The sequence below is a fragment of the Bombina bombina genome, chromosome 6, assembly GCF_027579735.1.
Source record: "Bombina bombina isolate aBomBom1 chromosome 6, aBomBom1.pri, whole genome shotgun sequence".
Taxonomy (NCBI): domain Eukaryota; kingdom Metazoa; phylum Chordata; class Amphibia; order Anura; family Bombinatoridae; genus Bombina; species Bombina bombina.
This window is the reverse complement of record NC_069504.1, coordinates 179,620,600-179,646,055: the sequence shown is the minus strand read 5'-3', so window position 1 is coordinate 179,646,055 and position 25,456 is coordinate 179,620,600. Positions and strand designations below refer to the sequence as shown.

The 25,456-nt window shown below is 40.0% G+C and overlaps 1 protein-coding gene across 1 annotated transcript in view; it reads right to left on the bottom strand.

The window, feature by feature from the left end:
- Positions 1-25,456, bottom strand: part of ASZ1 (ankyrin repeat, SAM and basic leucine zipper domain containing 1) — an 864,897-nt gene that overhangs the window by 770,938 nt on the left and 68,503 nt on the right. Inside the window, exon 2 of the mRNA XM_053719197.1 lies at positions 18,785-18,907. Within this exon, the coding sequence (XP_053575172.1) occupies positions 18,785-18,907 (123 nt within the window). The remainder of the gene's footprint in view (positions 1-18,784; positions 18,908-25,456) is intronic.

Sequence of the window (25,456 nt, the reverse complement as noted above, 5' to 3'; positions counted from 1 at the left end):
GAATCACCGATGCTCTCTCCTGTTTGATTTTGGCAATCAGTCGAGGGAGCAGAGGAAACGGTGGAAACACATAAGCCAGGTTGAAGAACCAAGGCACTGCTAGAGCATCTATCAGCGTCGCTTCTGGGTCCCTGGACCTGGATCCGTAGCAAGAAAGCTTGGCGTTCTGGCGAGACGCCATGAGATCCAACTCTGGTTTGCCCCAACGATGAATCAACTGAGCAAACACCTCCGGATGGAGTTCCCACTCCCCCGGATGGAAAGTCTGACGACTTAGAAAATCTGCCTCCCAGTTCTCCACGCCTGGGATATGGATTGCTGACAGGTGGCAAGAGTGGTACTCTGCCCAGCGAATTATTTTTGAGACTTCTAACATCGCTAGGGAACTCCTGGTTCCCCCTTGATGGTTGATGTAAGCCACAGTCGTGATGTTGTCCGACTGAAATCTGATGAACCTCAGTGTTGCTAACTGAGGCCAAGCCAGAAGAGCATTGAATATCGCTCTTAACTCCAGAATATTTATTGGAAGGAGTTTCTCCTCCTGAGTCCACGATCCCTGAGCCTTCAGGGAATTCCAGACTGCACCCCAACCTAGAAGGCTGGCATCTGTTGTTACAACTGTCCAATCTGGCCTGCAAAAGGTCATACCCTTGGACAGGTGTACCCGAGACAACCACCAGAGAAGAGAATCTCTGGTCTCTTGATCCAGATTTAGCAGAGGGGACAAATCTGTGTAATCCCCATTCCACTGACTCAGCATGCATAATTGCAGCGGTCTGAGATGAAGGCGCGCAAATGGCACTATGTCCATTGCCGCTACCATTAAGCCGATTACCTCCATACACTGAGCTACCGAAGGGCGCGGAATGGAGTGAAGAACACGGCAAGCATTTAGAAGTTTTGATAACCTGGACTCCGTCAGGTAAATTTTCATTTCTACAGAATCTATAAGAGTCCCTAAGAAGGAGACTCTTGTGAGTGGGGATAGAGAACTCTTTTCCTCGTTCACTTTCCACCCGTGCGACCTCAGAACTGCCAGAACTATCTCTGTATGAGACTTGGCAACTTGAAAGCTTGACGCCTGTATCAGGATGTCGTCTAGATACGGAGCCACCGCTATGCCTCGCGGTCTTAGAACCGCCAGAAGTGAGCCCAGAACCTTTGTAAAGATTCTCGGGGCTGTAGCCAACCCGAAGGGAAGAGCTACAAATTGGTAATGCCTGTCTAGAAAGGCAAACCTTAGAAACCGATGATGATCCTTGTGAATCGGTATGTGAAGGTAGGCATCCTTTAAGTCCACTGTGGTCATGTACTGACCTTCTTGGATCATGGGTAGGATGGTCCGAATAGTTTCCATTTTGAAAGATGGAACTCTGAGGAATTTGTTTAAGATCTTTAGATCCAAAATTGGTCTGAAGGTTCCCTCTTTTTTGGGAACCACAAACAGATTCGACTAAAAACCCTGTCCTTGTTCCGTCCGCGGAACTGGATGGATCACTCCCATAACTAGGAGGTCTTGCACACAGCGTAGGAATGCCTCTTTCTTTATCTGATTTGCAGATAGCCTTGAAAGATGAAATCTCCCTTGTGGAGGGGAAGCTTTGAAGTCCAGAAAATATCCCTGAGATATGATCTCCAACGCCCAGGGATCCTGAACATCTCTTGCCCACGCCTGGGCGAAGAGAGAAAGTCTGCCCCCTACTAGATCCGTCACCGGATAGGGGGCCGTTCCTTCATGCTGTCTTAGAAGCAGCAGCAGGCTTTCTGGCCTGCTTGCCTTTGTTCCAGGACTGGTTAGGTTTCCAGGCCTGCTTAGATTGAGCAAAAGTTCCCTCTTGTTTTGAAGCGGAGGAAGTTGATGCTGCACCTGCCTTGAAATTTCGAAAGGCACGAAAATTAGACTGTTTGGCCTTTGCTTTGGCCCTGTCCTGAGGAAGGGTGTGACCTTTACCTCCAGTAATGTCAGCAATAATTTCCTTCAAACCAGGCCCGAATAAGGTCTGCCCCTTGAAAAGAATGTTGAGTAATTTAGACTTCGAAGTCACGTCAGCTGACCAGGATTTAAGTCATAGCGCCCTACGCGCCTGGATGGCGAATCCGGAATTCTTAGCCGTTAGTTTAGTCAAATGAACAATGGCATCAGAAACAAATGAGTTAGCTAGCTTAAGTGTTCTAAGCTTGTCAATAATTTCAGTCAATGGAGCTGTATGGATGGCCTTTTCCAGGGCCTCAAACTAGAATGCCGCCGCGGCCGTGACAGGCGCAATGCATGCAAGGGGTTGTAAAATAAAACCTTGTTGAATAAACATTTTCTTAAGGTAACCCTCCAATTTTTTATCCATTGGATCTGAAAAAGCACAACTGTCCTCAACCGGGATAGTGGTACGCTTTGCTAAAGTAGAAACTGCTCCCTCCACCTTAGGGACCGTCTGCCATAAGTCCCGTGTAGTGGCGTCTATTGGAAACATTTTTCTAAATATAGGAGGTAGGGAAAAAGGCACAACCGGTCTATCCCACTCCTTGCTAATTTCTGTAAGCCTTTCAGGTATAGGAAAAACATCAGTACACACCGGTACCGCATAGTATTTATCCAGCCTACACAATTTCTCTGGTACTGCAACTGTGTTACAGTCATTCAGAGCAGCTAATACCTCCCCAAGCAACACACGGAGGTTCTCAAGCTTAAATTTAAAATTAGAAATCTCTGAATCAGGTTTCCCCGAATCAGAGATGTCACCCACAGACTGAAGCTCTCCGTCCTCATGATCTGCATATTGTGACGCAGTATCAGACATGGCCCTTACAGCATCTGCGCGCTCTGTATTTCTCCTAACCCCAGAGCAATCGCGCTTGCCTCTTAATTCAGGCAACCTGGATAATACCTCTGACAGGGTATTATTCATGATTGCAGCCATGTCCTGCAAGGTAATCGCTATGGGCGTCCCTGATGTAATTGGCGCCATATTAGCGTGCGTCCCCTGAGCGGGAGGCGAAGGGTCTGACACGTGGGGAGAGTTAGTCGGCATAACTTCCCCCTCGTCAGAATCTTCTGGTGATATTTCTTTTATAGTTAAAGACTGATCTTTACTGTTTAAGGTGAAATCAATACATTTAGTACACATTCTCCTATGGGGCTCCACCATGGCTTTCAAACATAATGAACAAGTAGTTTCCTCTATGTCAGACATGTTTAAACAGACTAGCAATGAGACTAGCAAGCTTGGAAAACAATTTAAACAAGTTTACAAGCAATATAAAAAACGTTACTGCACCTTTAAGAAACACAAATTTTGTCAAAATTTGAAATAACAGTGAAAAAAGGCAGTTACACTAACGAAATATTTACAGTGTATGTAACAAGTTAGCAGAGCATTGCACCCACTTGCAAATGGATGATTAACCCCTTAATACCCAAAACTGAATAATAAAAGGCAAAAACTTTTTTTTTGTTGTTGTTGTTTTTTTTTTCAGTCACAACAACTGCCACAGCTCTACTGTGGCTTTTTACCTCCCTCAAAAACGACTTTGAAGCCTTTTGAGCCCTCCAGAGAAGTCCTGGAACATGCAGGAAGAAGCTGGATGTCTCTGTCAGTATTTTTAGCTGCACAGAAAAGCACTAAAATAGGCCTTTCCCACTCATATTGCAACAGTGAAAAGCCTAAGGAAACTGTTTCTAGGCAGAATTCAAGCCAGCCATGTGGAAAAAAACTAGGCCCCAATAAGTTTTATCACCAAATACATATAAAAACGATTAAACATGCCAGCAAACGTTTTATATTACATTTTTATAAGAGTATGTATCTCTATTAATAAGCCTGATACCAGTCGCTATCACTGCATTTAAGGCTTTACTTACATTACTTCGGTATCAGAAGCATTTTCTAGCAAATTCCATCCCTAGAAAAATATTAACTGCACATACCTTATTGCAGGAAAACCTGCACGCCATTCCCTCTCTGAAGTTACCTCACTCCTCAGAATATGTGAGAACAGCCATGGATCTTAGTTACTTCTGCTAAGATCATAGAAAACGCAGGCAGATTCTTCTTCTAAATACTGCCTGAGATAAACAGTACACTCCGGCACCATTTAAAAATAAACTTTTGATTGAAGAATAAACTAAGTATAAAACACCACACTCCTCTTACGACCTCCATCTTGGTTGAGGCTTGCAAGAGAATGACTGGATATGACAATTAGGGGAGGAGCTATATAGCAGCTCTGCTGTGGGTGATCCTCTTGCAACTTCCTGTTGGGAAGGAGAATATCCCACAAGTAATGGATGATCCGTGGACTGGATACACTTAACAAAAGAAAATAAGACACAGTGGGCTAGATTACGAGTGGAGTGCAATACTGCGCTTACGCGATATTTGCGCTCCACTCAGTAATACCAGCACATGAAATTGTAATTACAAGCGCGGCACAATGAAAACGCAACCTCGCATTCCCTGGAAACCAAGCTCTCACGAGAGCATGCTTCCATAGGCTCCAATGGAAGTCTCCTTTTTTAAATGCTGACAGCCACAGCAAATCACGTAGCGCAGTGCAGGGGGGAAATCGTGCAGCATTCGGCAGCAATATAAAAACACCCCACCACCCCCTCACTTTAACCTCTTATAACTGTTTTGTGCAGAATTTTTTCAAAACTAAAAAAGCTCATATTTATACATTATTATGAAGTACTGTCCACTTTATTTTGGGTGAAACTTTTTATCTTTAACCAGAGGTCTGACCTCTGGTTAATTGTTCTTAGTGCAAAGTAAAACCACAAGCTCAAAGTAGCATTAACCAGCCACTTGTAATGGCTGGTTATTTAACGAGTGCCCGTAAATGGGCAAATTTGCCCCTTTACGGGCGCACGTTAAGATATAGCTTCACTTGTAGTCTAGCCCAGTGTGTATAAAAGTATTATGCTTGTAAATAATAAACTAAATTTGCGGTTTAAAAATGTATTTTTTGTTACAAATGGAACTACAAGGTCCAGATATGGACATGAGCTGTAAGAAATCTCTTTTGCAAGTACATGAGAACAGGCAACAACCCCCCTCAAAAAACAAACCAAAAAAAATGAAGAACAGAAGAAACCATGTATCTAAAAAGAGATAAAAATTTAAAAGCTTACTGCCAAAATGTGTTTTCAGTTATTGACAACGGGGTTCCAGAAAATGTATTGCTCTTGCAAGAGCTTGATCAACTATTTTCCTGATTTTCAGGTGTCAACTTTTCTATAAATTAAGTTATTGTGTATTTTTTGGAGGCAGTAGTTTGCAACACTTGCTTACTTGAAGATACTGCTGGTGGAGAACAGGGAGGTGCATTCAGATCTTTCGCGAGGAACCGAATGCGGCAGTAAACAGGGGCTTGTGCACTTCGGATATTTTCATAGCCAGATTGATTCCTGTAAAAGATCCCCACACAAAGATCTCTGCAAATAAAGATTTTAGAGTGGGGATCTTTAAGAATCATCAATCGGGCAACGAAAATATCCGACAGTCATGAGCCGCTGTTTACTTCCGCATTTAGATCCCCATGAAAGATCCAAATGCGTATCCCTAGTTGAGAAGCCCTTTATGATGAGGCAGCTGTTACAGAAGAAAGAGTGTTTCTTGAATGGAAACATTGGAGGAAAAAGCTACTTGCACTTTAATTACTATTAGGACACCTCTGGCATGCAAGGGTGTGTGTTTTGTCATCCTGGAAACATTTGGAAAAGCAAATTTCATATTAGTTAACAGTATTTGCAAATTGTATTTTTCTCAGAAGACATTGCACAGCGCAAATGTTTCCAAATGCTGGATGCCGGTCTCACCATTTTACTGAGAGGATGAAACTCAAAAACAGTTTAGTGCCCAGATTACAGGTAAACACTATTCTGTAATGGAGGAGGGGTTGCATCAAAGCAGAATGTTAGTAGGAATCAAGTCATAATTTTCAATAAAGGTTATGAAGACTAAATCAACTATACCAACAAGATTGAGCCCACAAGCAAAATATACAAACATTTTTACCTGTGATGCCCCTAGAGACAGAAATGCATATGTCTCTTATTTGAGCATTGCAACCTCAGTATTTTCTTAGTAGTTGAATTGCAATAATTTGAGACTACATAAAGTATTATAACTCTTTCATAAAAGTCTTCATGTTACAGTTTTTAGAAATATTGTAGGTTAAAAAAATATATGAACACCATTCTATAAACATATAATTTATTATTGTAAAAGAACATATTCCATACTCCACTTTTTTAAAATTGAAAAAAAAAAAACTCTGGGAGAAAAAAAATGTTGCCCCCCCCACTCAATGTGTCCGTTTCGAAGCCTTCCCATCTATAGCTATGTAAAGTTGTAGAAACCCAGTGTACTCCACAGAGCATTTTGCCAACCGGATGGCATTATAAAGTAGCTGGGTGAGGGCAGTGTAATACTTTCTAATATTAAAACATTTTCTGCCATCCAAAGCACCAATTAATTGCATTATACAACGTAAGATTATTTAATGATAATCTGAGCAATAAACATTGAACAATGTTATTAGCTAATTTTACCTTATTTTTGGCTGCAATTTTAGCAGGGTGGTCAGTAAAATCTGCTCGGGTGGTGAACCCATTTAAAAAGGTCCTGGGGAGAAAACCGAATCCCTTATAAGTGAGTTTTGTAACTACTTGAACAACCTGTACTCTGTAAAACTATTTTTACAACCATATGCTCTCTTTTTGTTGTCTGCAAGACAACTGTAAGTCAAGAAGAACAATCTTTTACGTCTTCCAGTGACTTATTCCTGCATTCCTTGTAACATTTACAAATGGCAACTTTGACCCTTCAAACTATAGCTGATGTTGTGGCAGTGTTTCCTTTTTTTTTTCTCTTCTAAAATGTAACATAAAAAGATACCTGCTCCCCTGAATTCTTTAGTTGTGTAAATGTAGACCTTCAGGAATCTAAAACGCAAAAGATCATTTTTTAAATATTCTTTGGGCTAAAACAAAAGAACGGTAAAACAAGCTCTTGAATGTTATTGAAACGCTACGGAACCTTTGGCCTAAAGTGAGGTAATGTTCTTAAGATCGCTTTAGGATTTTAGAAAAGATGGTATAGAGTTTCTTAAATGATAATACTTGAACTTCTTCAGTTCTTTTGTTGATGTAACAGCAGCTCTGTATTAACACAACTTTGTAGCAGATTGAAACAGCTTAGCTCCTACAAGAAACATGTAGCACAGAATCCCCTATGTAGCACTGCCAAGTTTGTTACTTTAATTAGGCTGAATACTTTTTTTTATTACAGCTGAATGCCCATATTTTGAATGATTTTCTTTCTTTAATTAAAATATCAAATCATAATATGAATGTAAAAGTTAAATACTGTATAACCTATACAATCACACATCATTTTATACAGCTAAAACACCAAACTAACATGTTAAGTCACCAAAGTGACCAAAATATTTAAAGGATTATACAACAATCTATTGTGTTTAATAGGCATGGTGTAAGTTCCTTGTATAATCATTTTTATTACTCCAAACATGGTATTTAGTGTATTATGTATAATTATTGACTAACTCCAGAAGCTGGTCTGTGTACTGAAAGATGGCTTCTCCTGTATAGATCTTCTGGGAGTGGTGAATTTACAAAGCAAGGAATCCCAGGGATGGGATGAAAGTCTAAAAAGTAACCAATTAATGGCCAGAACCTGTCTGTCCAAAACAAATTCAGTCCAAGCATCCTTGAATTGAAAAAGGTGGCTTCCAAAAGGAACACTTAGACATCAGCACCATTATTGACATTTTTTATGTTGGGAAAAATAACCCTTCTGTGTCCTCAGTTTCCAGTCTGCGCTTGTGCAATTTAGTTGTGGGAACAAAAGGACTATCGGGAGGTTGCAGCCATATAGACACAAACTGTCAATCTATTTTAAGAGTGAACTTACAAAAGCTTTAAATGGCAGTATAAACCATAGAAGGCAGCACAAAACTTCCACCATAAATCTGTCAAATTCACACACAATACCTTACTGTTCAAAGCATGATTATTACAACTGGCACATGGAAAAGAAAGAGAGAAGGAAAGGAAGGAGAATCAAGGATTTTTAAAGATCCTGCTAAACTCGGTTAATCCCCTAAAGGAAAAACAAAAATTACAGATAGTCAAAAGAAAGAGTTAGCGCTATAAGCACGGAACAGGGATTTAGGTACTTACACAAGGTATATAAAAGACTCTAATTTAGGTGGCAGAATGGGCTGAGATAACTGTATATACTATTGGAGGCAGGTATGTACAAAGATAAGGTGAAATTTTAGGATATAATCCAAATATTTAATAATCCATTAGTATCAATATACAATGTAAAACACACAAGGGACGTCTCCCTTCAGAAACAAATAAAAAAGTAATATGCGCAAAATAATGGTAAAACGCCTCTGAAGGCAATAATAAAACGAGTAGTTGAATCTAATAAAACATAGGCATAAAAGCAAACTAGGTATCTAAACAGTCTTGGTATGTTCCTCAGACTCGGAGGTATTGGGTTATCATAGCCTGTGCGGGAATATAGAGAGTACCTTTACGTGTCCTTTACGATAAGCGATATCCTCAGATATGAACTGGTATAGCAATTTTCTCAGCTTTGGTGCTTAGGTCCGTGACCTGGATACGGCTCTTATTCTGACCCACGTGACTCCTATTAAGTCACTCTGGTCGGCTGAAAGATCGCTCCAAGTAGCGATAAATTAAAAGCAAACTTGTTTAGCAAATTACTTGCGGTAAACTGACTTACAGTAAAATGACACTATATGTCAAAGGTAGTCCAAACACAGTGGGTAATCCTCAGGCTTTAGGAAATTATGTAGATGAACTCTGTGTCCCCTCTTTCTTATTATAGAAAAGGATCCTAGGAGTGTATAGTAGAAGGTAAAAAAAAACAAAAAAAAAAAGGCTATGTGGTCACACCGGGTGACTAGATAAAGGTAGTTTTTAGAAGTATATAGACTCTATATACTAAGAAATGCAACTTTACAGGTGCAATGAGTATTTGCCGGTTGCAGTGAGTATTGTATTAACACCAAGCAGGTGCAGTGTATCCGATTGATGTGTTCACACCAACTTCCTCCATTCCTAGTAGGAACTCCTTTAGGTAGTAAAGTTGGTTTTCTAGAGTAAACAACAAAACAAAGTAGCAAGGTGACAAACTGTCACGGTCAACGCGTTTCGCCCTCAAGCTTTATCAAGACATGTTTGTCTGTGTCACCATGTCTGCCTTTTAAACTCCTCCATTACTTCTGATTGGATACAGGGTTTTTTCAATTTAAGGCGGCATTTTTAATCCCAGAGGCTATTTATGTGGAAAGGTGAAAGTATTTAGTATTACTTTCTAATGCCTATGTAAGTCAATTTTTTCATGTACATTAGAAACATTGGAATATTATTTACATCCATTATACTTAAGACAAATGTATGTAAGAAAAATGCAAAAAACAAAAATAACAGCATAAAAGTTTGAACATAAACTGTTTGCCTCTTATGTTTCCTCAATGAAGGATCCAACAGTTATAAGCCCTGCTTAATAGCTAGTCTCTTGCTCCAATAATATATATACTATGAGCTAATTCAAGAAAGATATTGTGTAAGCAAAAGGTCAAAAAACATAATTTATGTAAGAACTTACCTGATAAATTAATTTCTTTCATATTAGCAAGAGTCCATGAGCTAGTGACGTATGGGATATACATTCCTACCAGGAGGGGCAAAGTTTCCCAAACCTCAAAATGCCTATAAATACACCCCTCACCACACCCACAATTCAGTTTAACGAATAGCCAAGAAGTGGGGTGATAAAAAAGTGCGAAAGCATATAAAATAAGGAATTGGAATAATCGTGCTTTATACAAAATCATAACCACCATGAAAAAAGGGCGGGCCTCATGGACTCTTGCTAATATGAAAGAAATGAATTTATCAGGTAAGTTCTTACATAAATTATGTTTTCTTTCATGTAATTAGCAAGAGTCCATGAGCTAGTGACGTATGGGATAATGACTACCCAAGATGTGGATCTTTCCACACAAGAGTCACTAGAGAGGGAGGGATAAAATAAAGACAGCCAATTCCTGCTGAAAATAATCCACACCCAAAATAAAGTTTAACGAAAAACATAAGCAGAAGATTCAAACTGAAACCGCTGCCTGAAGTACTTTTCTACCAAAAACTGCTTCAGAAGAAGAAAATACATCAAAATGGTAGAATTTAGTAAAAGTATGCAAAGAGGACCAAGTTGCTGCTTTGCAGATCTGGTCAACCGAAGCTTCATTCCTAAACGCCCAGGAAGTAGAAACTGACCTAGTAGAATGAGCTGTAATTCTCTGAGGCGGAGTTTTACCCGACTCAACATAGGCAAGATGAATTAAAGATTTCAACCAAGATGCCAAAGAAATGGCAGAAGCTTTCTGGCCTTTTCTAGAACCGGAAAAGATAACAAATAGACTAGAAGTCTTACGAAAAGATTTCGTAGCTTCAACATAATATTTCAAAGCTCTAACAACATCCAAAGAATGCAACGATTTCTCCTTAGAATTCTTAGGATTAGGACATAATGAAGGAACCACAATTTCTCTACTAATGTTGTTGGAATTCACAACTTTAGGTAAAAATTCAAAAGAAGTTCGCAACACCGCCTTATCCTGATGAAAAATCAGAAAAGGAGACTCACAAGAAAGAGCAGATAATTCAGAAACTCTTCTGGCAGAAGAGATGGCCAAAAGGAACAAAACTTTCCAAGAAAGTAATTTAATGTCCAATGAATGCATAGGTTCAAGCGGAGGAGCTTTAAGAGCTCCCAGAACCAAATTCAAACTCCAAGGAGGAGAAATTGACTTAATGACAGGTTTTATACGAACCAAAGCTTGTACAAAACAATGAATATCAGGAAGAATAGCAATCTTTCTGTGAAAAAGAACAGAAAGAGCAGAGATTTGTCCTTTCAAAGAACTTGCGGACAAACCCTTATCTAAACCATCCTGAAGAAACTGTAAAATTCTCGGTATTCTAAAAGAATGCCAGGAAAAATGATGAGAAAGACACCAAGAAATATAAGTCTTCCAGACTCTATAATATATCTCTCGAGATACAGATTTACGAGCCTGTAACATAGTATTAATCACAGAGTCAGAGAAACCTCTTTGACCAAGAATCAAGCGTTCAATCTCCATACCTTTAAATTTAAGGATTTCAGATCCTGATGGAAAAAAGGACCTTGTGACAGAAGGTCTGGTCTTAACAGAAGAGTCCACGGTCGGCAAGAGGCCATCCGGACAAGATCCGCATACCAAAACCTGTGAGGCCATGCCGGAGCTACCAGCAGAACAAACGAGCATTCCTTCAGAATCTTGGAGATTACTCTTGGAAGAAGAACTAGAGGCGGAAAAATATAGGCAGGATGATACTTCCAAGGAAGAGATAATGCATCCACTGCCTCCGCCTGAGGATCCCGGGATCTGGACAGATACCTGGGAAGTTTCTTGTTTAGATGGGACGCCATCAGATCTATTTCTGGAAGTTCCCACATTTGAACAATCTGAAGAAATACCTCTGGGTGAAGAGACCATTCGCCCGGATGCAACGTTTGGCGACTGAGATAATCCGCTTCCCAATTGTCTACACCTGGGATATGAACCGCAGAGATTAGACAGGAGCTGGATTCCGCCCAAACCAAAATTCGAGATACTTCTTTCATAGCCAGAGGACTGTGAGTCCCTCCTTGATGATTGATGTATGCCACAGTTGTGACATTGTCTGTCTGAAAACAAATGAACGATTCTCTCTTCAGAAGAGGCCAAAACTGAAGAACTCTAAAAAAATTGAACGGAGTTCCAAAATATTGATCGGTAATCTCACCTCCTGAGATTCCCAAACTCCTTGTGCCGTCAGAGATCCCCACACAGCTCCCCAACCTGTGAGACTTGCATCTGTTGAAATTACAGTTCAAGTCGGAAGCACAAAAGAAGCCCCCTGAATTAAACGATGGTGATCTGTCCACCATGTTAGAGAGTGTCGAACAATCGGTTTTAAAGATATTAATTGAGATATCTTCGTGTAATCCTTGCACCATTGCTTCAGCATACAGAGCTGAAGAGGTCGCATGTGAAAACGAGCAAAGGGGATCGCGTCCGATGCAGCAGTCATAAGACCTAGAATTTCCATGCATAAGGCTACCGAAGGGAATGATTGTGACTGAAGGTTTCGACAAGCTGCAATCAACTTTAGACGTCTCTTGTCTGTTAAAGACAGAGTCATGGACACTGAATCCATCTGGAAACCCAGAAAAGTTACCCTTGTCTGAGGAATCAAAGAACTTTTTGGTAAATTGATCCTCCAACCATGATCTTGAAGAAACAACACAAGTTGATTCGTATGAGATTCTGCTAAATGTAAAGACTGAGCAAGTACCAAGATATCGTCCAAATAAGGAAATACCACAATACCCTGTTCTCTGATTACAGACAGCAGGGCACCGAGAACCTTTGTAAAAATTCTTGGAGCTGTAGCTAGGCCAAACGGCAGAGCCACAAATTGGTAATGCTTGTCCAGAAACGAGAATCTCAGGAACTGATAATGATCTGGATGAATCGGAATATGCAGATATGCATCCTGTAAATCTATTGTGGACATATAATTCCCTTGCTGAACAAAAGGTAAGATAGTCCTTACAGTTACCATCTTGAACGTTGGTATCCTTACATAACGATTCAATATTTTTAGATCCAGAACTGGTCTGAAAGAATTCTCCTTCTTTGGTACAATGAAGAGATTTGAATAAAACCCCATCCCCTGTTCCGGAACTGGAACTGGCATAATTACTCCAGTCAACTCTAGATCTGAAACACATTTCAGAAATGCTTGAGCTTTTACTGGATTTACTGGGACACCGGAAAGAAAAAATCTCTTTGCAGGAGGTCTCAACTTGAAACCAATTCTGTACCCTTCTGAAACAATGCTCTGAATCCAAAGATTGTGAACAGAATTGATCCAAATTTCCTTGAAAAAACGTAACCTGCCCCCTACCAGCTGAGCTGGAATGAGGGCCGCACCTTCATGTGGACTTAGAAGCAGGCTTTGCCTTTCTAGCTGGCTTGGATTTATTCCAGACTGGAGATGGTCTCCAAACTGAAACTGCTCCTGAGAATGAAGGATCAGGCTTTTGTTCTTTGTTGAAACGAAAGGAACGAAAACGATTATTAGCCCTGTTTTTACCTTTAGATTTTTTATCCTGTGGTAAAAAAGTTCCTTTCCCACCAGTAACAGTTGAAATAATGGAATCCAACTGAGAACCAAATAATTTGTTACCCTGGAAAGAAATGGAAAGTAAAGTTGATTTAGAAGCCATATCAGTTTTAAGCCATAAAGATCTTCTAGCTAAAATAGCTAGAGACATAAACCTGACATCAACTCTGATAATATCAAAAATGGCATCACAGATAAAATTATTAGCATGCTGAAGAAGAATAATAATATCATGAGAATCACGATGTGTTACTTGTTGCGCTAAAGTTTCCAACCAAAAAGTTGAAGCTGCAGCAACATCAGCCAAAGATATAGCAGGTCTAAGAAGATTACCTGAACACAGATAAGCTTTTCTTAGAAAGGATTCAATTTTCCTATCTAAAGGATCCTTAAACGAAGTACCATCTGACGTAGGAATAGTAGTACGTTTAGCAAGGGTAGAAATAGCCCCATCAACTTTAGGGATCTTGTCCCAAAATTCTAATCTGTCAGACGGCACAGGATATAATTGCTTAAAACGTTTAGAAGGAGTAAATGAATTACCCAAATTATCCCATTCTTTGGAAATTACTGCAGAAATAGCATTAGGAACAGGAAAAACTTCTGGAATAACCACAGGAGCTTTAAATACCTTATCTAAACATTTAGAATTAGTATCAAGAGGACCAGAATCCTCTATTTCTAAAGCAATTAGTACTTCTTTAAGTAAAGAACGAATAAATTCCATTTTAAATAAATATGAAGATTTATCAGCATCAACCTCTGAGACAGAATCCTCTGAACCAGAGGAATCATCAGAATCAGAATGATGATGTTCATTTAAAAATTCATCTGTAGGGAGAGAAGTTTTAAAAGATTTTTTACGTTTACTAGAAGGAGAAATAACAGACATAGCCTTCTTTATGGATTCAGAAACAAAATCTCTTATATTATCAGGAACATTCTGCACCTTAGATGTTGAAGGAACTGCAACAGGCAATGGTACTTTACTAAAGGAAATATTATCTGCTTTAACAAGTTTGTCATGACAATCAATACAAACAACAGCTGGAGGAATAGCTACCAAAAGTTTACAGCAGATACACTTAGCTTTGGTAGATTCAGCACTTGACAGCTATTTTCCTGTAGTATCTTCTGACTCAGATGCAACGTGAGACATCTTGCAATATGTAAGAGAAAAAACAACATATATATAAAGCAAAATTGATCAAATTCCTTAAATGACAGTTTCAGGAATGGGAAAAAATGCCAAAGAACAAGCTTCTAGCAACCAGAAGCAATAAAAAATGAGACTTAAATAATGTGGAGACAAAAGTGACGCCCATATTTTTTCGCGCCAAATAAGACGCCCACATTATTTGGCGCCTAAATGCTTTTTGGCGCCAAAAATGACGCCACATCCGGAACGCCAACATTTATGGCGCAAAATAACGTCAAAAAATGACGCAACTTCCGGCGACACGTATGACGCCGGAAACGGAAATAGAATTTTTGCCCCAAAAAAGTCCGCGCCAAGAATGACGCAATAAAATGAAGCATTTTCAGCCCCCGCGAGCCTAACAGCCCACAGGGAAAAAGTCAAATTTTAAGGTAAGAAAAATGTTAATTTAAAATGCATTATCCCAAATATGAAACTGACTGTCTGAAAATAAGGAAAGTTGAACATTCTGAGTCAAGGCAAATAAATGTTTGAATACATATATTTAGAACTTTATAAATAAAGTGCCCAACCATAGCTTGGAGTGTCACAGAAAATAAGACTTACTTACCCCAGGACACTCATCTACATATAGCAGATAGCCAAACCAGTACTGAAACGAGAATCAGCAGAGGTAATGGTATATATAAGAGTATATCGTCGATCTGAAAAGGGAGGTAAGAGATGAATCTCTACGACCGATAACAGAGAACCTATGAAATAGACCCCGTAGAAGGAGATCACTGCATTCAAATAGGCAATACTCTCCTCACATCCCTCTGACATTCACTGCACGCTGAGAGGAAAACCGGGCTCCAACTTGCTGCGGAGCGCATATCAACGTAGAATCTAGCACAAACTTACTTCACCACCTCCATCGGAGGCAAAGTTTGTAAAACTGAATTGTGGGTGTGGTGAGGGGTGTATTTATAGGCATTTTGAGGTTTGGGAAACTTTGCCCCTCCTGGTAGGAATGTATATCCCATACGTCACTAGCTCATGGACTCTTGCTAATTACATGAAAGAAAAGATATTGTTTAAGTGAAGGTAAAGAAAATACATGAACAGATAATAAAGAGTAGGGTTATAAGAAAAGGGAGACATCTAGGTCAGAGTTCAGTCCTGCTGGGTGTAACGTATCCAATCCATGTTGTAAATCATTTGTGCCTCTAGTTTCAAAAGTTGTCTCTTCTATAAATTATTTTTGGACGCTTTGGGAACACCTCTCATGCATTGACAGGGGAAATCTGGATACACACCTTTATTCACATTTTAGGGAAGTACACAATAACAATCTCAAACACTTTCTGGGGCATAATGAAAATAAAACCCAATTGGAGGGGAGGAAATACGGAGAAGCAACTTTTGAAACTAGAGGCACAAATGATTTACAACATGTATACATTACACCCAGAAAAACTGAACTCAGACCTAGATGTCTCCCCTTTCTTATAACCCTACTCTTTATTATCTGTTCATGTATTTTCTTTACCTTCACTACACAATATCTTTTTTATCTTCACTTACACAATATCTTTCTTGAATTAGCTCATAATATATCTATAGCAAGAGACTAGTTATTAAGCAGGGCTTATAACTGTTGGATCATTCAGTGAGGAAACATAAGAGGCAAACAGTTTATGTTCCAACTTGTATGCTGTTATTTTTTGCATTTTTTCTTACATACATATTTGTCTTAAGTATAATGGATGTTAATAATCTATACCTATTTCCTATATCCCGATGTTTCTAATGTACATAAAAAATGGACTTACATAGGCATTATAAAGTAATAATGAATACTTCCACTTATCCACATAAATAGCCTCTAGGATTACAAATACCACCTTAAATTGAAAAAACCCTGTATCCAATCAGAAGAATTAGAGGAGTTTAAAAGGCAGGCATGGTGACACAGACAAACATGTCTTGATAAAGCCTGAGGGTGAAATGCATTGACTTTGACAGTTTGTCACCCTGATTCTGTGTTTTGATGTTCACTCTACAAAACCAACTTTACTACCTGGAACGGAGGAAGTTGGTGTGAACACATCAATCTGATACACAGCACCTGCTTGGTGTGAATACAATACTCACTGCAACCGGCAAATACTCATTACACCTGTAAAGTTGCATTTGTTAGTATATAGAGTCTATATACTTCTAAAAAGTAACTTTATCTAGTCACCCGGTATGACCACAAAGCCTTTTCACCTTCTACTATACACTCCTAGGATCCCTTTCTATAATAAGAAACAGGGGACACAGAGTTCATCTACATAATTTCCTAAAGCCTAAGGATTACCCACTGTGTTTGGACTACCTTTGACACAGTGTCATTTTACTGCAAGCCAGTTTACCGCAAGTCATTTGCTATAAAAGTTTGTTAAACAAGTTTGCTTTTAATTTATCGCTACTTGCAGCGATCTTTCAGCCGACCAGAGTGAGCAATAGGAGTCATGTGGGTCAGAATAAGAGCCGCATCCAGGTCACGGACATAAGCACCAAAGCTGAGGAAACTGCTATACCAGTTCATATCTGAGGAAATCACTTATCTTAAAGGACACGTAAATGTATAAATGATGTACTTAAAAATATCACAAAAATAATATTGTATGCCAAAAAAGTTTGCAAAGATCAGAATTCAAAGTATAAGATATATATATACAAAGTGTACAAACTATACTTCCCAGATCCAAATATACATGTAGACTGTGGGTAGGATGCCGCTCTGTGCTCCTGCTCCTAAAAACGACACTAGCATAAAAAACAGAAAAGACAGAGCGCAACCACCTATATACATAAAAGCAGTTTAATCCAAAATCAGCTGGAGATAAAACACATATGGGTGTGCATAAAAAGCATGTACATAAAACAAGTAAAATGCAGGCACAAACAAATCACCACTAGTGTGAGTCCTCCTTATGAGCTCTGGAGAAGCTGATCTTTCCCCTGCTCCTCTGTGCGTCCCTCTTTTTTTTTTTTATTATTGCCTTCAGAGGCTTTTTACCATTATTTTGCGCATATTACTTTTTTATTTGTTCAGAAGGGAGACGTCCCTTGTGTGTTTTACATTGCATATTGATACTAATGGATTATTAAATATTTGGATTATATCCTAAGATTTCACCTTATCTTTGTACATACCTGCCTCGAATAGTATATACAGTTATCTCAGCCCATTCTGCCAACTATATTAGAGACTTTTATATAACTTGTGTAAGTACCTAAATCACTGTTCCGTGCTTATAGCGCTAACTCTTTATTTTGACTACATGGAAAAGAAAACCTTTCTGGGCTCAGGGCAAAAGTTATTGTCTTGGTAAATTCTAAAGCCACCATGCAGGATATATATTCCAAAGCCCAAATAATAACACAGTTCTAACCTCTGTGATTTAGTAGAACAAAAACTGGGCAGTCAGGTTCATCTGGATAGAATAGATATGGCCATAAGTGACAGTTTACCATTATGCAGAGGGACATCTCAATGTAATGTTAGATGTGCAGTGCAGGTAACAGCCACAAGCTCTGTATTTCACACCCAAAGAGCAAGTCCTGGTGTCTAGTGGCAGAAAATGAAGGTACAAACAGCTTTCCTGAGGTCACCTGCATGAAATTATTCTCTGTATGTGTTTATTACAGAAGAGCCTATGCTAAACCAGTAATTTCATTAAAATTATTATGTTTCACATAGCTTCCCTGGGGAAGCTTTTGAACAGTACTGAACGCAACAGCATGGAACAAATGAAACATCTTGACAAACCTCCAAGTAAGTTTGAAAGAGGAGAAGGTCCTTTGTCATATGTTTATGATGAACAGAACTATGAATGTAGGGCCTGTAAAAGGAGCCACCTTTAAGGTAAAAGGGGCTGAGAGTGACAATATCTATCCATCCCCTACTACCACAAGTAAGCAATAGCCTGGGACAGCCCAAACAAATTATGTTTGTCCGACCATTAATATTTTCCATATGATATGAATTTCTCTTGATCACTAATGACAGATCTACTAATGCACTATAAGTTTGGGTGAAGTTTGCCTGAAGCATTTAGATGTATGTTGCCATTCTAACACCTGTTCTACTTTTAGCACATACAATGTAGATCCTGTTGTGGAAAGCATTTGCAATGCCACATTTAGATGGTTTGTTAATAAAGAAGTATTATATTTTATGGTTTAATTCAGATAATTTCTAACACTTGCAAATTAACCCTCTAAGTAAAAATAACAAAAAACACTGTGACCCTATATTTGAATACTTCGCTGTTATAACTTCAATTGCATTAAGGACTTAAACAAAACTATATTACCTTTCTCAAAGCTTGCATTAGCGCCTCTATCCAGTAGGACACGAACCATTTCCAGATGTGCAACACTGGCAGCATACATTAATGGAGTCCAACCAAACTGAAAGCAGCACTCCACATTTATTCCTGCAAAGAAAAAAACATGCATTTGCTGTAACATAGTTGGAAATATATGACACTACAGAGGTGGGAATAAAATGTAGTAAGTTTTTTGAGAACCTAAAATATATATATCTATAATATGTAATATACAACATACTTCAAAGGCAAATTCATGTTCATACATACATGGCTGATAATTTCCACTAGTACCAGACTAGTCAAGAAAGCATTGTTCTAATATGTACTAGTAACAAACATTTTATCCGGGAGGTATTAGGAGGTAAGTACTTCATTACATATAAATGGGCATATTTTTATAAGAAACCTGTAAAGTGATGAAAAACATTTTTTTTTTTCTTTTTTCTTTTTTTTTTTTATTATTGAGGTTTGATATAAATTGACAGAAAACCAGTACTTCAAAATAGAATGTTAGTACATAAAGAAAATGAATCAAATTAATTATCTTACAAAAAATTTAGAAGAAAAGTCATTCTGTTACATCACAGGGTAATATGAATGAATAAAAAATAACCTCACATTTTCAGAATGTAACTAGAGAAAAATAACATTGGTATAAACTATTTCTTTGTTTAACATAAAATTGGTATTAGTCTCAAAGTCAAGGCATCGAGACTCTATATAACATGATCTGTATTAAATCCTACTCATACCTATACATATAGTATTAATATCAAATAAGAAACATGTTCTGTTAAGAGGCCATGTTGGGTTGGGGGAGGGAGGTGAGAAAAAAAAAAAAAAAAATTAAAGCCCTCCCCTCCACACACCTCCTTTCCCTAATTTGTCTCTTCCCTTTTTGTATTAAAGAACGGGCTGTATTTGTAAATTATTTCTATATATTTTAATAAACTCTAGCCATTTACACTCAAATCTATGTTGCAGGTTTATTCCGTTATTAACACTGTCAAGCTGTTCTATTATATATTGTGAATGGAGTAAAAAAGTTAAGTTATTAATCGTTGGTTCCCTTTTAGATTTCCAGTTTTTCAGAATAAGATACCTCCCTCCCAAAATTACTGTATTAATAAATTCAGTATTACATACTAAATCTCTTGTATCTATTAGAAAAAACAGAATTTATGCTTACCTGATAAATTACTTTCTCTTGCGGTGTATCCAGTCCACGGATTCATCCTTTACTTGTGGGATATTCTCATTCCCTACAGGAAGTGGCATAGAGAGCACACAGCAAAGCTGTCCATATAGCTCCCCCCTTAGCTCCACCCCCCAGTCATTCGACCAAAGGTTAGGAAGAAAAAGGAGAAACCATAGGGTGCAGTGGTGACTGTAGTTTAAACAAAAAATTTTACCGGACGTAAATGCCAGGGCGGGCCGTGGACTGGATACACCGCAAGAGAAAGTAATTTATCAGGTAAGCATAAATTCTGTTTTCTCTTGCAAGGTGTATCCAGTCCACGGATTCATCCTTTACTTGTGGGATACCAATACCAAAGCTTTAGGACACGGATGAAGGGAGGGAACAAGACAGGTACCTTAAACGGAAGGCACCACTGCTTGTAAAACCTTTCTCCCAAAAATAGCCTCCGAAGAAGCAAAAGTATCAAATTTGTAAAATTTGGCAAAAGTATGCAGTGAAGACCAAGTCGCTGCCTTACAAATCTGTTCAACAGAAGCCTCATTTTTGAAAGCCCATGTGGAAGCCACTGCTCTGGTAGAATGAGCAGTTATACGTTCAGGAGGCTGCTGGCCAGCAGTCTCATAGGCCAAACGGATGATGCTTTTCAGCCAAAAAGAAAGAGAGGTAGCAGTCGCTTTCTGACCTCTCCTCTTACCAGAATAGATTACAAACAAGGAAGGTGTTTGTCTGAAATCCTTAGTTGCTTGTAAATAGAACTTTAAAGCACGAACAACATTAAGATTGTGCAGTAGACGTTCCTTCTTTGAAGATGGATTAGGACACAGAGAAGGAACAACTATTTCCTGGTTAATATTCTTGTTAGAAACAACTTTAGGAAGAAAACCAGGCTTGGTACGCAAAACTACCTTATCTGCGTGGAACACCAGGTAAGGTGAATCACACTGTAAGGCAGATAATTCTGAAACCCTTCGAGCAGAAGAGATAGCTACTAAAAACAAATCTTTCCAAGATAACAACTTAATATCTATGGAATGTAAAGGTTCAAACGGAACCCCTTGAAGAACTGAAAGAACTAGATTTAGACTCCATGGCGGAGCCACAGGTTTATAGACAGGCTTGATTCTGACTAAAGACTGAGCAAACGCTTGAACGTCTGGTACCTCTGCCAGACGCTTGTGTAAAAGAATATAGATATTTGTCCTTTTAAGGAACTAGCTGACAATCCTTTCTCCAATCCTTCTTGGGGAAAAGACAATATCCTGGGAATCCTAATCTTACTCCATGAGTAACCCTTGGATTCACACCAACAAAGATATTTCCGCCATATCTTATGGTAGATCTTCCTGGTGACAGGCTTTCTAGCCTGAATCAGAGTATCTATAACTGACTCAGAGAAACCACGCTTTGATAGAATTAAGCGTTCAATCTCCAAGCAGTCAGACGTAGAGAAACTAGATTTGGATGCTTGAACGGACCCTGTATTAGAAGATCCTGCCTCATTGGCAGTGTCCATGGTGGGACAGATGACATGTCCACTAGGTCTGCATACCAAGTCCTACGTGGCCACGCAGGCGCTATCAGAATCACTGAAGCCTTTTCCTGCTTGATTCTGGCAACCAGACGAGGGAGGAGAGGAAACGGTGGAAAAACATAAGCCAGATTGAAGGACCAAGGCGCTGCTAGAGCATCTATCAATACCGCCTTAGGGTCCCGGGACCTGGACCCGTAGAGAGAAAGTTTGGCGTTCTGACGGGACGCCATCAAATCCAACTCTGGAGTGCCCCATAGCTGAGTCAGCTGGGCAAATACCTCCGGGTGGAGTTCCCACTCCTCCGGGTGAAAAGTCTGACGACTTAGAAAATCCGCCTCCCAGTTGTCTACTCCTGGGATGTGAATTGCTGAGAGATGGCAGGAGTGATCCTCCGCCCACCTGATTATTTTGGTTACCTCCGTCATTGCTAGGGAACTCTTTGTTTCCCCCTGATGATTGATGTAAGCTACAGTCGTGATGTTGTCCGACTGAAATCTGATAAATTTGGCCGCCGCTAGTTGAGGCCATGCCTGAAGAGCGTTGAATATCGCCCTCAGTTCCAGAATGTTTATCGGGAGAAGAGTTTCTTCCTGAGACCATAAGCCCTGAGCTTTCCGGGAGTCCCAGACCGCTCCCCAGCCTAACAGACTGGCATCGGTCGTTACAATGATCCACTCTGGTCTGCGGAAACATATTCCCTGAGACAGGTGGTCCTGAGACAACCACCAGAGAAGAGAATCTCTGGTCTCCTGGTTCAGCTGAATTTGAGGAGACAAATCTGCATAATCCCCATTCCACTGTTTGAACATGCATAGTTGCAGTGGTCTGAGATGGATCTGAGCAAAAGGGACTATGTCCATTGCCGCTACCATTAGTCCGATTGTCTCCATGCACTGAGCTACAGATGGCCGAGGAATGGAATGAAGAGCTCGGCAAGTATTTAACAGCTTTAACTTTCTGACCTCCGTCAGAAATATTTTCATTTCTACCGAGTCCATCAGGTTTCCTAGGACTGGAACTCTTGTAAGAGGGGAGAGAGAACTCTTTTCTTCGTTCACTTTCCACCCGTGAGACCTTAGAAAGGCCAATACGATCTCCGTGTGAGACTTGGTTCTTTGGAAAGTCGACGCTTGAATTAAGATGTCGTCTAAGTAAGGCGCCACTGCTATGCCCCGCGGTCTTAGCACCGCCAGGAGGACCCTAGAACCTTTGTGAAAATTCTGGGAGCAGTGGCCAACCCGAAAGGAAGAGCCACAAACTGATAATGCTTGTCCAGAAAGGCGAACCTGAGAAACTGGTGATGATCTTTGTGGATAGGAATATGTAGGTATGCATCCTTTAGATCCACGGTAGTCATATATTGACCCTCCTGGATCATTGGTAAGATTGTCCGAATGGTCTCCATCTTGAACGATGGAACTCTGAGGAATTTGTTTAGAATTTTGAGATCCAGGATTGGTCTGAAAGTTCCTTCTTTTTTGGGAACCACAAACAGGTTTGAGTAAAACCCCAGCCCTTGTTCTGCAATTGGAACTGGGTGGATCACTCGCATTGTAAGTAGATCTTCTACACAGCGTAAAAACGCCTTTTTCTTTGTCTGGTCTGTAGACACACGAGAAATGTAGAACCTTCCCCTTGGAGGAGAGTCCTTGAATTCTAGAAGATATCCCTGGGTAACAATCTCTAATGCCCAGGGATCGTGAACATCTCTTGCCCAGGCCTGAGCGAAGAGAGAGAGTCTGCCCCCTACTAGATCCGGTCCCGGATCGGGGGCTACCCCTTCATGCTGTCTTGGTAGCAGCTGCAGGCTTTTTGGCCTGTTTACCCTTGTTCCAGCCCTGGTAAGGCTTCCAGGTTGCCTTGGGCTGTGAAGCATTACCCTCTTGCTTTGCCGCTGTAGAGGCTGAAGCGGGACCGCCCCTGAAGTTACGAAAGGAACGAAAGTTAGCTTTGTTTCTAGCCTTAAAGGGCTTGTCCTGGGGGAGACCATGGCCCTTTCCCCCTGTGATATCTGAAATAATCTCTTTCAATTCTGGGCCGAAAAGGGTCTTTCCCTTGAAAGGGATATTTAATCATTTGGATTTTGACGACACATCGGCCGACCATGACTTGAGCCAAAGTGCTCTGCGCGCCATAATGGCGAAACCTGAATTTTTGCCGCTAACTTCGCTAACTGGAAAGCGGCATCTGTGATAAAAGAATTAGCCAGCTTTAGAGCCTTAATTTGTATCCATAATCTCGTCATATGAGGTCTCCGTCTGGAGCGATACCTCCAGCGCCTCAAACCAGAAAGCCGCTGCAGTAGTTACTGGAATAATGCAGGCAATCGGTTGGAGAAGGAGACCTTGTTGAACAAAAATTTTCTTAAGTGAACCTAACTTTTTATCCATAGGATCTTTAAAAGCACAACTGTCTTCAATTGGTATAGTTGTGCGCTTAGCAAGTGAAGAAACAGCCCCCTCTACCTTAGGGACCGTCTGCCACGAGTCCCGCCTGGGGTCAGTTATGGGGAACATTTTCTTAAAAATAGGGGGGGGGGAACAAAAGGGACACCTGGTCTATCCCACTCCCTAGTAACAATATCCGCAACCCTTTTGGGGATCGGAAACGCATCAGTGTATACAGGGACCTCTAAGTACTTGTCCATTTTACACAATTTCTCTGGGACCACCATAGGGTCACAATCATCCAGAGTGGCTAATACCTCCCTGAGTAATATGCGGAGGTGTTCCAGTTCAAATTTAAACGCTAATGAATCTGACTCTGCCTGACGAGCAATCTTTCCCGAGTCGGAAATTTCTCCCTCAGACATCAAATCCTTCACCCCCACATCGGAGTGTTGTGAGGGTACATCAGATAAGGCTACCAAAGCTTCAGACTGCTCATCATCTGTTCTTAAAACAGAGCTGTCACGCTTTGTAGGGAAAACTGGTAGTTTGGATAGAAAGGCCGCAAGGGAATTATCCATGACTGTCGCTAGTTGTTGCAAAGTAATAGGGGTAGACACACTAGAGGTACTAGGCATTGCTTGAGCGGGCGTAACTGGTTGTGACACATGGGGAGAGGTAGACGGACTATACTCATTCTCCTCAGTCAGAGAATCATCTAGGGCCACACTTTTAAGTGCAACAATATGATCTTTAAAGTGTATAGACGTATTAGTGCAATTGGGACAAATTCTGAGAGGGGGTTCCACCATGGCTTCTAAACACATTGAACAAGGATTTTCCTTAGTGTCAGACATGTTTAACAGACTAGTAGTATACACAAGCAAGCTTGGAAAAACACTTTAATCAAATAAAAAACACAATTTGAAAAAACGTTACAGTGCCTTTAAGAAATAAAAAGCACGCAATTTTACAAAACAGTGAAAAATGCACCAATCTTTTTGAAATTTTTACAGTATGTACCTAAAGCTTTAATATGATTGCATATACAAGTTTCAGAGTGATTAACCCCTTAATGCCCAAACCGGAGCAGCCTAAAGCCAACAACCGGTTAATTAACTACAGCTGTGGCCCTACCTGCCCTTAGGGATCAGATTTGGGGGAATAAAGCTTCTTTTGGGCCCTCAATCAGCAGCTGGACCCTCCATGTGAAGCAGCATGAACAGACTATCAATTCTAAATGCGCATCTGAGGCGCGAAATTAGGCCCCTCCCACTCCACAGTTATGAGGCCTACAAAAATCACTTCTAAGTGACTAAACTTATGCCATGTGGATAATACCCCAGTAAAAACACCAAAGTGCTTAAGAAAAGTGTCACCAACGAATATTTCTTGAAAAAATAATCGATTGCCCTGTATTAGTGTCAACCAGCCTATTTAGCCCTGTTATGTAAGCATGCAATTCTATACTAAGTCTCAGAACATAGCTTACCCTCCCCACATGGGGATCCTGTCAGTCTTCTAGCATTATCTCA